General features: G+C 37.1%; 1 protein-coding gene across 1 annotated transcript in view; it reads right to left on the bottom strand.

Moving 5' to 3' along the window:
- The window catches only part of mrc2 (mannose receptor, C-type 2), a 47,203-nt gene extending 36,457 nt beyond the window's left edge, over positions 1-10,746 (bottom strand). Inside the window, exons 1-2 of the mRNA XM_079876485.1 lie at positions 10,476-10,746; positions 1,033-1,470 (exon numbers count right to left, since the gene is read on the bottom strand). Coding sequence (XP_079732611.1) covers positions 1,033-1,470; positions 10,476-10,602 — 565 coding nt within the window. The 5' untranslated portion in view covers positions 10,603-10,746. The remainder of the gene's footprint in view (positions 1-1,032; positions 1,471-10,475) is intronic.
- Positions 10,747-13,829: the final 3,083 nt, after the last annotated feature.

Genomic DNA, 13,829 nt, shown 5'->3' with positions numbered 1-13,829 from the left:
ACAACCACACGGCAGACTTTTTAATTGGCTTCTTGTTTGGTGAGTTGCTGATCCAAATTGGGAGTTGCCCTTTGCAAAAAGTCCACACTCATGGATAAAATCCTAGTTTAACTATCACTGAAGTCCAAAAGATATGTGTCCTTAAAATTCCTCTGTCCAGACTACCTTCCCTTACCCTTTGTTTCATTTTTAAATCATCTTCTAATTATTTATTTGTTCCACGACCTTTAATATATATATTTTTCTAAAACACAATGTCCTAACCATGTGTGACAGTGACAATCAATAAAAGTAATGTAAATCTGAGTTTTTGTCCAAACCATCTGCGACAACAGGCAGGACATTTTGTTGATTGCTTGGTTTATTTGTCATGTTTGGTTGCTCCGCCCACAATGCAATCTCATTGGTCCAAAATCCAGCTCCACATAGCTGTACACTACTGTTCAAAAGTTTGGGGTGAGTAAGACTTTCATATTTTTGAAAGAAATTAATACTTACACATTAAATTGATGAAAATTGACAGTAAAGACATTAATAATGTTACAAATTATTTCAAATAAATGCTGCTTTTAGTTTTTACCTTTTTATGCATCAAAGAATCCAGATTTTTTTTTTTTTATCACAGATTCCACAAAAATGTTTAGCAGCAAAAACTGTTTCCAACATTGCTAATAATAGGAAATGTTTCTTGAGCAGCAAATCAGCATATTAGACTGATTTCAGAATGACACTGAAGACTGGAGTAATGATGCTGAAAATGAAACTTTATATCAAAGGAATACATTAGAATTTAAAATATATTAAAATAAAAAACAGTTATTCCAAATTCTAATAATATTTAACAATATTACTGAAACATAAAAAAAAAAAAAAAAATTCCAACCCCAACTTTTGAATGATATTTTATATTAAACATCAAATATGTTCTGATTGGCTGTGATTTGTTTCAGTGTGGACAGATAAATTACTGGTTAGGATATCGTGTAACTGTGAGAAAGAGAGTAAAGAAACAACAACATTTAATGTGCTGACCTCGGTACGACTTGGTGCAAAGGTCTTGATTGTCATCATAGACTCGCCACAGGAGCTTTTGGGAGGGGGGTCTTGCAGGCGGGGCGGCGCCGTCCGAGACATTGCCGCTGTTGAGGAGTAATTTAGGGGAGTGCAAGTAAGTTTCAAGCGTCTCCAAGAACTTGCTGCAGCTCCAGGTCCAGCGCACTCGTGGAGGCTCGTAGTCGCACCGAAACACGCCCAGTGGTGACTTGATGCCAAAAGTGCTCACGTTGCCCACGGTGATGCCCAAGCAGAGGGAGGAGCCAATGTTGAAGAGCCGCCCCCTGGTTACCCACTTCCAAAGCTGGGCGTCACTCTTGCAGGAAGAGGAGAGGTACAGCATGTGATCTCGTACCCCCAAGCAGCCCTGCGCTCCCTCGTGGAAAAACGCAAAAGTGTCCGATTCATCCGTATGCTCTGTTGCAGAAAGAGAGAGAGAAGAGTTATTAGCCAGACATGTTGTAGAAGAGACATCTGATAACCCTGTAATTGTAAATATGGAAAGATCATTAACGCTTTGATGTCAAGCATAGACATTTACAGATGTTTTTAAGGATTTTACCCACCATTAAGCCAAATGACTGATCCGACAGAAGCAATTTCCGTCAAACTCTCAACGTCATGTGACCAAAACTGTTTTGGTCTCACAGCTATTTTCATAGTATATTATTACTGCAGTAGGATAAGCAAACCCCTTTTGATTCTCTTTCACCCACTCTAATGTTCAATAAAAACAAGTAGTTCACAGCCAACACAAGCAAAGCACAAATCCTGCTCAAACAATCCCACAGAAAGTTTTTATGTGCTTCAACTGGCCTCGATTGTAAAACACTGATTTAATTACAGGTGAAAAGTAATTGTTTGAGGGAAATCTGGAGTTTCAGGTTACAGTCTGTGTGTGTGTGTGGCTTCTGGGTATGCTTTGATTTTCGAACACATCATATTTCTGACTGCAAATAGATAGTAATTAACAAAAACAAAACGAAAAAGTGCAACATAAACTGCCCTGAGAGAACGCAGACATTGGCAATATTCCTCTTTTGTGTGAACACACACATTTATCCCAGTTTCATCATAACTGAGAACACTCCAGCACCCATAAGTGGTTTGTGGTATTCTGAAATGAGGAGGCAAAACAACCTTTCTGTTTTTAGATTTTTTTTTTTTTTTTGTCCATAAATATGTATACGTTCAAAAAAATGTTTTTAATGTTTTTGCAAGAAGTTAGTGCTCATCACAGCTGCATTTATTTGCTCAAAAAAACAGTAAAACGGTAACATTATGAAATATTTTTTAAAATAACTGTTTTCTATTTGAATATATTTTAAAATTTAATTTATTCCTGTGATATCAAAGCTGAATTTTCAGCATCATTACATCATTACTTCAGCATCGAAACATTTCTTATTATTATCAATGCTGAAAAGAGTTTAATATTTTTGTCAAAATTGTTATACATTTTTTTCTGATAAATAGAAAGTTAAAAAGAACAGCATTTATTTGAAATAGATTATACATGTCTTTATACTGTCACTTTTGATCAGTTTAATGCTGCTGAATAAAAGTATTATATATTTAAATAAAAAACTTACCGACCCCAAACTTTGGAACAGTAGTGTATTTACATTGGACTAAAATCTATTACATTTATACTAATATATAAAATGGATATATCACATCAAAGTCTCATAAAGTGTATGTTAATAAACATTGTTACATTGACACGGCAACAAATATCAACTTACAGATCATGTACTTTTGATTCTGACATGACAGAAAGTGATTATATCCGATGATATTGAGTGGTTTCGATGATTTGTAGACCAATTGCAAACATAATAGGTGGCATTATCCTGTTGACAATCAATCACTGATGTCAAACTTTATTTACTTGTGTCATTGAGTTTAATCTCATATTTCACAATTATTTGTTTTCATTTTGTACTGTCGATTATTTTCCTATCGAGGAGTAACTTCCTTTCCTTGCCTCCTTGGAAAAAAAGTGCCTGCATGTGATAAATTATAGAGCTGCTGTCCCAGATACTCACAATGCATTAAGAATAAAGAAATACATTGGTATTTGAGTATATATGTGTTGTTTAGCGAGAGAAGGAAAAGGAAAAGAGATGGCTAGGAGGAGAGTCAAGTAGAAGGCAGAAGAGCCAAAGCCGGCAGCGTTCCCGAAAGCCAGTCTGGTTTCTTTTTATACTTCCATTCTGCTCTCTCTTTATCGGTCTCTCTCGTGCACCCTCTCATTCCTGCAGGGGGGAATGCAAGGTTACAACCACAACGTCAGAAAGAAAGAAAATCAGAGCAAAAGAAAGCTAGCCTGAAGAGATATCCGAGAGGAACAGCTGTGTTTCCAAACACAGTAGTTCTAAAGCCGGGGAATGGGAAATGGGATCACTCTAAAAACAAACAGGAGCTTCTCTAAAAAACAGAGACAAAAAAAGTTAACTGACACCCTGGGAGACTTTCCGAATATCATCCAGCACTGCTCTCGTCTCAGACATATATTTCCATATAAGCATTCTGTAATTTAGATAAAAATATAGATAAATAGTGTTTTTAAAGATAAACTTTTTACCAGGCAACAGATAACCTATGGAAAAATCCTAGATCAAGTGTCTAACGAATGAGATGTAAAATAACAAGAGCTGAAAATGTGAACAAATACAACTAGGACAATTCTTTCCCTGGGGTCCTGATTCCACTTATTAATGACATGCAATCCGTGACAACCCGGGAATAAAACAAGTCTTTCCGTCTTCCTGCAGAAGAATTTGTGGGCACCATGTGATCTGAGCGAGTCACATAATTGGTGGAGGTAAGACCCTGGGGAGATCCTTCAGGAAGGAAGGAAGGTAAAAGACATGCGCGTTCACACAAACTTCAAAGCGTTTCTCTCCACTCCTGACAGATAAAGGGCAAAGCAGGCTCAGACAATTCTTGAGCATCATCTTAATGTCTTCACCACGACTCAGGGCTTTACTGCATGAGATGCGTAATTATGAGCGTTTGAATAAAGGCAACAAAAATGACAATGTTTGTTAATGATCACAAACTCTGATCAAATATTTCCAACTTTTGATGAGCAGGTCAGGATCTACATTTCCAGGTTTTGTCTCAAACTAAATATGTAATTAAATGATAAAGTCAAGCTTACTCTGGTTCTTCTTAATGCAGAATAAAAATAAAATAAATGATAATAATAATAATAATAATAAACCTACTAATTTTCATATCAATAAGTTAAGTAATTTAAATATAAATTAAATAAATAAATAAATAAATACTTAATTACTTAATAAATAATAATAATAATAAGTTAACTCTATTTTTTCTCATTGAGGGCCAAATAAAAATAAATGAAAATAAAAATAAAAATAAAATAAAAAATATTATTTAAATTAAAAAATATATATATTATAATAATATATAATAATAATATTTCTCTCAGTGTAGGACAAATAGAATGTAATGAATACAAATACATAAATAAATAAAATAGCAAAAGCAGCAGCACTTTTAGTAGTAAACAATGATAATAATAATAATAATAATGATACTTAAAACTGCAAATTCATAAAAAAGAAAGCCTAAATCAAATAACCAAGAGCTATCGTCATCAATGTGCCCTTGAGAAAGGCAGAAAAAAGGTTGCTTCAGGGGATTGTTGCGTTGGATAAAAGCATCTGCTACTTCCAGAACTACTGCATAACAGAAAAACAGAAAAATAGCATGACAGCTGGCGCAGGATGTCACATGAGCAGCAGTCGTGCATGCAGTGTTACAAAAAATGATTAAACATAAAAAAAGGTCTGTAAATCAGCAGTGGATGTGTGATTAAACAGAGATGCATAGCTATGGATGATGTGTCTGAAGTCCGGTTAGAGCACTGAGAGGCAGAACAGCATCCGTTAGAAGGTTTTCCGACAGTTATTGAGTAGGCTGACACGGCTTACAGTAAGAAACTCTTTTTTTCAGCCTGTGGTTTTGGCACAAATCCTCCATAAAACCACCTTCCTCCATGGTAGAGATGAGAACATGTCATGGCACAGATGCTGCTGCACAGCTAAATAAACTGGTTTTGCGATCACTGATTACATAATGCTGATGATGACATCGATAAGTCTAGTGTGGGCGAAAATGGTCTCTTCATCACAGTCTGTGGAATGTTCCCGATGAATTGTCTTCTTAAGGTTTAAAGTTGGTAAAAACAGATCTGATGCTAAACTTCCCATCTGAAACAGTTACAAAACACCAACTCGGAGCTGAAGGCTAAAAAACACAGGAGACATTGCTAAGATTATGATAATCCACCTCAGGCGATTGCCTGAGGAAGAATGTTGTTATCTTAGAAATTATCCATGTTCTGATTAGTGTTTGACCGATACTGGCTTTCTAATGTGCAGGGTGACTGATAATAATGTAATGCAATACAATGAGATGAACACAAAATTGTCCAAATTCAATATATTTTTCAACATACTATTTACTCAAAATTAATGGTTAATTGATCAAGAATTGATCACAATAATTATTTTAAAAAATTGCTGATTTTTCAGACAAACTTATTTAAAAAAAAGAAAGAAAAAAAAGTGATTCTATACTTTAACATAGCTTCTATCGCCAACATCTTATAACTAGTCGATGCCTTCTGAATTTAGAGTGTAATCCCCATGATGAAATACAAAGGACACCACAAAATGGAAAAGGCAGAAGAAACAGGCACACATCGGGGGGGACTAAAGTCTGAGCGTGAGCTTAGTCATGTGGTGGTATGTGGTTTCCCCCGAACCCTGATTCTAAGCTACCAAGACTAAACGTTTATTATTATGACAGATGTATTTTTGTTTCTCCCTTCCCCTTTTTGGAGGAGGGCAAAGAGTTTGGGATGTAAAATGAGAGAGAGAGAGAGAGAGAGAGAGAGAGAGAGAGAGAGAGAGAGAGAGAGAGAGAGAGAGAGAGAGAGAGAGAGGGGTGGAGTTGGGGGAAGGAAGGTAACAAGCCAGCTGGGAGACAGGGAGGGGGGGAGAAAGAGTGAGGGAGCAAAAGGAAGGGTGCAGAGAGAGGTCAGGGTTTTAGTTGATCCTTTTATTCTGTAAACACAGATGATTGACCAACACACAGGAAATTCCGGGCCGGTATTTGTTTCTCCGCTCCCGTTACTGAGCCCTCAGTCAGAGCTCTGACCTGAGATCAAACCCCAACTAAGGCAGAAACAGGTCTGATATAAGAGTCTCCCCACAGCTTTTTACATGCATTGACACAAAAATAAAAATGCATCAATAATTAAAAAAAATAATATTAACAGTCAAACATTATGAACATTATTTTATATTAAAAGTGTCAAAAAGCATGTCTAATAATTAATATTAATATATTAATATTAATTAATTAAATAATTAATATTATTTGACCATAATGGATAATAAATCTAAAGCAGCGCTCAGAAACAAATATAAATCTGAAGCATCAAATGGTCATTGGTAGAAGATGCTATTTATTTTCTATAACACGTTACCAAAATTTGGTTCCAAAAAGTTTTCAACTCCTAAATGTATATAAAACAATAATTTATTAATTATAATTTTATTTTAAATATATAAAATAATTGTAAGTTCTAAAATATTAAAATGTATCAATAAAACTACTAAATAAAATAATATTTAAATAATGATTTAAATAAATGTAATATTTGAAGGACTAAAATATTAAAATTGATAAATAAAACTAGGCTACTGAATTAAAAAAAAAAAAAACACAAAAAGGTTAAATAAGTTCAATAGATTTTGTTGTGTGATTAGTCAAAAAGTTCCAGACCAGAGGTGACACGAGCCAAAACAACCATTTTAGGATGTAAGCTACAAGAGAGAATAAGAAAACTTGCAGCTACTCATGCTAAGAATATTCATAATTCCATCTGCATCCTGCAACTCCTACAGCAATCTGTGCTGTCGGGTCTTCGGTGACGTATTTTAGCTTGTTTAACAACACTGCTCTGTTCTTTAGAAGAAAGAAAAATTTCCCTGACACAGAGGTGCAAAACCCTATTATCCTGTGTCTGCTGGACTGTGAAGTTGAGAGAAGCCCTAAAAAGTATACAAGAGCTCCGAGACGTAGACAGCCCTCGGCTGCGGCTCGTTATTGTGTAACCGGATATTTAGGGCACATCTGCTTACGGGGTGAGAATCAAGCGCTTGAGAACACAGGTTAACGGAGCAGTGAGAAACCAAGAACATGCTTCTGCAAACAAGCCCACTAAAGTTGCGCTTTAAAACATAAAAGCAGTGCCTAATGCTGTTGCGTCTGTGAACGAATCAGTTTTCTGAACAAATCTTGTAAGTGAACAAATCGAATCGTTATTTTCAGGCACTGACTAGTTCAGAGAATCCCGTTTTGAAACCAGTGCTTTTCAGCCTTTAATGACTGAGTATGAGCAAACAGCATTAGAGTTTGGGCTCTAAAGGAGCTTGTTGGTCTAACTGAACGAGTCAAATGTTGGACTTATTTGGACTCTTCTGGCTTTTAAAGGGGTCATCGGATGCCCATTTTCCACAAGTTGGTATGATTCTTTAGGGTCTTCATATAAAGTTTGTAACATACTTTGGTTAAAATTCCACAATGTTTGTGTAAAAACAACACCCTTTTTACCTCCTCAACAACAGCTCTGTTCACAGCGACCCGTTTCAGTGCATGTCTCTTTAAATGATAATGAGCAACTGCTCACCCCACCCCTCTCTCCCATGGGGCGTGTCCACACAAGTGTAGGGTGCTTCTTAATATCCTCATCTCCTCACTCCCCTGTCCTCCATCCTATGACCCTTAAAGGGTAACTCTTGCCAAAATGCAACCTAGTGTCTTTTTGTTAATCTACCCGAGGCAAACTTTCGTTTAAAAGTAGGCTATAATTAGAATGGAAACGCCACTTTTAAGTTTGACCGTATTTTTGTTTTCGGTCAAATTGCCTCTTGAATGGGAGTGCTAGGGGCACCACAGTGATAGCATCAAAAAAATGTAAAACACTAAGAAGGCTCGACACAACATGAAACTTTGCTCGAAGTATCACCAGGGGCTCTACACATGAACTCGAGCATTGAGAACATTGTTTGTGTACACAGAGTTTACTAAAAAGAAAGATTTCAAACAACTCACTGTAGCTGTGTCCGCCGGCATTTTGACAGTCAAAAATAGTCAATCTCCGAATGTGAATGAACTGACTCTGAATTTTAGTATTGCTTCTTATATGAGCATCCTTTTTCAAATACAAGGTCAATATTGATTTTCACTAACGACAAAACAACTAATTATCCGTGAATTTATACGGAACTAAAGCTTTAGGAGCTTTCCATCTTTACTCTCCTCCCTGTTACGTTGCATTCGGAGATCGACTATTTTTGACTGCCAAAGTGTCGGCGGACTTTTAAAGGGGGGGTGAAATGCTCATTTTCACTCAATCTCCTGTTAATCTTGAGTACCTATAGAGTAATATTGCATCCTTCATATCTCCAAAAAGTCTTTTGTTTTATTAAATTTTTAACAAAAAGATAGACTGTACCGAGTCTTTCCGGAAAAAAACGAGCGGCTGGGGGCGGGCCCTGTGGGCGAAGCTTAGCTGTGCTAACGCGCCAAGCTAGTGACAACACACAGAGACATTTGTTCAACAAACAGTTTTACTCACCGTCCGGTTCCAACGCACGACCGCGAACCTTTATCATTGTGACTGCTCGATCCTTAAGCATTAGACGATCTGCAAATCCGTCGATATGGGCTTTGTTTATAAAACAATCATCGTCGAAATGCAGGGAACAAACAGTCTAACAGTTAGCCTACACAACTCCGTTTATGCTCAGGAAAACAAACTCCATCCACGGGTTCCTTAACGCTGGGTTCTTTGGGAATCTGTGCAGGGTTGTCTTGCCCTGGCAACCAAAAACACACTTCTTTGGTGACATTGACTTCCCAAAAGCCGGGCAGGGCGCTTTGATGGCGAACTGCTTTCACTCTCTTGCTCTAGTCTGCGAGTGCGCGCGCGGCCGCGATCTTACCGGAGAAGTGCCCTTAGGACCCATATAAGGAAATTCCGCCCTATCTTACGTAAGACAGAGCCATACTCGAAAAAAACTTTCCGAAACTTGTGACAAACCGGAAGGAGTATTTTTGGAACAAAAATACTCCTTCAAACGTACAACTTAGTTTTTGAAACTTTGTCCATGTGTAGCATGGGAATCCAACTCTTTACCAGTGTAAAAAACTCAGTATGCATGAAATAGCATTTCACCCCCCCTTTAAACATGCTTTTTAAATGGCACATGACTTTCGATAACAGGACTGAGAAAACATGCGTCTATCTTCTGCTTAGAAACCTTGTATATTAAAGTATCCAGAAATTGACCAATACACATTTAGTTAAATAGTTAAATATGTGTAGTATTAGATTCAGTGTTGAAAAAAGATAAAAAATAAACGAGCAAATGTCACCCAATCGTTGGAATGGCCCTAATACGGGACAGTCCGTCAGTGGTTGTGGGAGGAGCATGAGCAATACGACATCATATTGCTCAGAAAATCCAAACGACTTAATTATTTAGAGCGTTTGGGCTTTTTGAGGAAAAAAAAAAAAAGGAGTGAATGTTTTTCTTTTTCATTGTATGGTGGTTGTGTCCACACACTGCAAAGAAACATTTATATGCAAACACCATATAAAAGTGAATTTTGCATCCGATGACCCCTTTAACAAGACACTCTTTTGTGAAGGAAATGAAGCGAACCAAGTCTTACAGACCTATCTATAGTTTGATTATGCCAAGCAGTGTACAAAATTAAGGAAAATTACAGCTATTGTTTGTTGTCAGTTTTAGAGAAATACTTATGATGCTTAAATGTCATTTCTAGAGTTTCTTCTTTATAGTATATCCATGAATTTTTTGATAAAGAATGTAAAATATTTTCAATCATGAGCCACTTTTTTAACGAATCAGTTGAGTAAACGATTCAGTGACTCAAACAACACACAAAAGGACATTCTCTTGTCGCCACCTACTGGTGTAACTATGTAACCCGAAGAAAGCGTCAATAAACGAACCAGTTAATGAATCTCTTAGTAAATCGATTTAAATGATTCGAATAACTGGAATGAATCAATATCCACACCACCAGCGCTCGCACTCCCCCTCCCCCTGTTCTCTCTTCCTCTTTTCACATCTGGTTCCACTCAGAGTTTGGACCTTCGTGGCATTCCTTCACATCAGTGCACCCGAAGCCAACATTACACAACAGCACCCCAAATAAAACCAAGCCTCATTATTAGTTATTTCTATTCACAAAACAAGTCGACAAACACGAAAACAAAGAAGTCAGAAAAAAAATGCAAAAGGCATTGGGAAAAAAAGTGATAATAAAGCGTGAATATTTCCTACCTGAGTGCACGGTGGTGCTCCGCTCCAGGCTTAATACTAGAAATAAATATAAAGTGCATCTGCAAACATTTATCCACGCGCGACTCCAACAGCCGTCCCGGTGCCCGCCACCGTGCTGATGATGCATACCCGCGGAGAGGTGAAACGGAGAGAAACACGACTGTTTTCCCCCCTTCCCTTTGAAACAGAAGCAGGGCTTGTGAAGGACAGACGGGCTTTGAGAGTGTGAGTGTCGCTGTGTGCGTGGACTGTGATGAGTTCGGAGTGAATGAGCGGGGCAGACCGTTCACTTTCACTGCACACGCACACACTCACACGTCCCAAGAAAATGAAGTGGAAGAGGCGGAGAAATAAGTTTGAATGACTACCCGACACCCGGGATAAGTGTCCAGGACTGGGAATTTAGCAGACTTTCTTAACACTTTGCTCTCAGGCAACAAAAACACGACATTGTTCATTCTTTGTGTAGATAATAGCCTATACTCACATGCAACACTAGCTTTAGCCTACTTGGGGAAAGAAATAGCGTTCTTGGAAGTCTCCTGTGACAAAAAGCAAACGTGCTACCTATTTTCTGCACATGAAGTTAGACAAAGACTTACAACGCATTGGAGACCAACAGTATTCATATTAATTCAAGTAAAAAATGCATATGAAAATATCGGACGGACGGTCTCCACGAATAGTGTGGGCCCAAAACCAAATGGTCAGTGGAAGGAAGTGCTTAACCATGAGGTTAACCTAAATTGTAATATTAACAATTTTATTGGTTACACTTTATTTGATAACACTTTATTTTACAGTGTCCTTGTTACCTTATGTTACATGCACTTACCATAGTAATAACAGTAAATTGTGCATAATTACATGCAACTAACCCTCAACCAAATCCTAATCCTAACCCTATAGTAAGTAAATTTAGTTGCTTAATATTACTCAGTACTTAAATATATAATTACACTGTAACAATGACACCTTAAAATAAAGTGTAACTCTTTATTTTAAGGTGTCCGGGTTACAGTGTAATTGCATTTAAGTACTGTGTAATAAACATGTACTTAGGCCTACTACAGGGTTAGGGTTAGGATTTGTTTGGTTAAGGGTTAGTTTTATAGTTTTATTTATAGTTATTACAGTAACTACATGTAACACGTGTAACAAGGAGACTGTAAAATAAAGTGTTTCCATTTTTCTATTTATTTTGCAACTCCGTTATCAAAATCTGATATATAGGGCTATAGAATATAAATAAATAAATATTGCAGAATAGATAACCGGCTTGCAAACTGAGCGTTACATATAATGTTTTTGGTCACTAAAACTAGCTAATTAAAATAAAAGCACAAATAACTTAACATTAGTTTAATAGATTATATTGTGTTATTTCAGTCAAGAGGATCAAGACCTGAAGGTGACAATGGTCAAAATCACCATTTTAGGTGATACAAGGGGGGAGGGGGGAATGTAACTTTTCATGGAAATTTATGTTAATGTTATAATTTTATGCTAATGTTAGATATGTTTATACAATAATAGTTCATCAAAAAATATGATCAAACAAGTAACATGCCAAAAACATTTTTAAAGCATTAGAGGATTTTCTCCTTCTACATATTAAATTATTTGAATGACTTCTTTATGCTTATGAGATTTACTTAATTACAGAATAAGTTTTTGAGAAAGACACCCGACATGTGTAAAAACATATTTAATCTTCTTGCCAAGACATCCGAGGTCACTGGGGTCTCTTCAGTCGGGCGCCTATACGTGACCAATTCTTAGCTAAAGCACTTACTTCACTTTTCAAATCAGAGAATGACAACGAATATTGTCTGAACGTCTCGCTGAGAGAAAAAAACATGTTTTGGGGGCGTTTCCTGTTTAGAGCAGGAGCTCGACCAACTCCAACCTCCGAGAAGCTGTGTATCTGTGTGTGTGCAGTTTCTGGTACCATTTTGTAAAGGACCTGACATTCATGAGGTGAACAACTGACACGCAGGGAATGACTATCTGACAGACAAACAAACCTAGAAACCCAGATTGGTGACCTCAGTGGAAATTTTCTAAGTTTATCTATTTCCAAACTAATCAGAATCATTCAACCTGAAGTAATGACGTAGCTTAATGACCCATGTAAAGTATTGCTGTGGTTTTGTGAATGTACAGCAGAGCGGCTTACAATCTCCTTGCTGAGTATTGAAGCCGAGTTCAGCTGATGAAACCGCAAACTATCCTTCAGTAAAAATCCTCTTCAATTGATTATACTTCTGACTCCTGGTCTTCATTCATCATATATGGTCTTTGGGTCTTTAACTGTAAAACTGGATGTTTTTGACACTCCTTGTAACGTTTGGTAATCCAGGACAGGTTCTGTAATGTAATCGCACATGAGATCACAAGGCTAGAGTAAATAAGTGGGTGGAGTAGTTGGGTTGGAATAGTTTAGACAGGCCTGGTTTGGTAGAAGTAATCATCTACAGGTTCCAGCTTCTGCTTGCCTAAGTGTATGTCCAAAACAATCCCCAAATGGTGAGTCACAGAGACTGGAAGTCTCCTTAAGCTGTGGGGAGGTTTTGTTTTGTTTTGGTGCCAGTCTGGTAAAAAGTACAAATTAAACATGTATAAAAATAAATAATGCAGTGTTATAATCTTCACAGAATGTCCGAAACTATTCAGGTTCAAAACAATTATAATCCTTGTAATTGGGTTTTGACTATAAATTCAACAGCTGCTGAAAAGGGTTGAAGGGTCCAAATGCATTTGGCTCGGTTTTAGACCGAATAGGTCAATGATTCATCAAGCACCCATCCAAACTATCTGTTTCTGATTGAAAGAGAAATTATAGGGTTTCAGAGATTTCACAACCCATTCCCAAACACCACATTCTAACAAATACACACACTTTCTCAGCCATCGAAATCCAATGGCCATCAGTATAATGCCTTGCCTCCCCAACATTATTCCAGCAGCTTTCACATTGAATTTGACTTCAATGCAGTCACTCTGCAAAGGCAATGCAGTTGGAGCTGGAAGAAAAAAATCACAGACACAGATACCCTGAGGTGAGACGCAGCCTTTAACTGTAGTCTTGTATTCGGGTACATCCCACCCACTGAACGAATGTGTGACGGATAACGGAAAAAGAACAGTTCGAACCACATTTGAGAGCATTTTTTAAAACAGCAGGTGATTTATCCATAAGTCTGTTCAGGTCTAATAATCAACTTGCGTCAGCATCAAGTTGACAGACGAGGTAATTAAAATGACACTGTTATGATTATAAAAGTACATATTTGAGACTTTAGACTATATAGATCTAGATTTATGATACTGGAATTAATCCCGTTTGACGTT

The sequence above is a fragment of the Squalius cephalus genome, assembly GCF_949319135.1.
Source record: "Squalius cephalus genome assembly, chromosome: 1".
Lineage (NCBI taxonomy): Eukaryota > Metazoa > Chordata > Actinopteri > Cypriniformes > Leuciscidae > Squalius > Squalius cephalus.
This window is presented reverse-complemented; position numbering and strand designations above follow the sequence as displayed.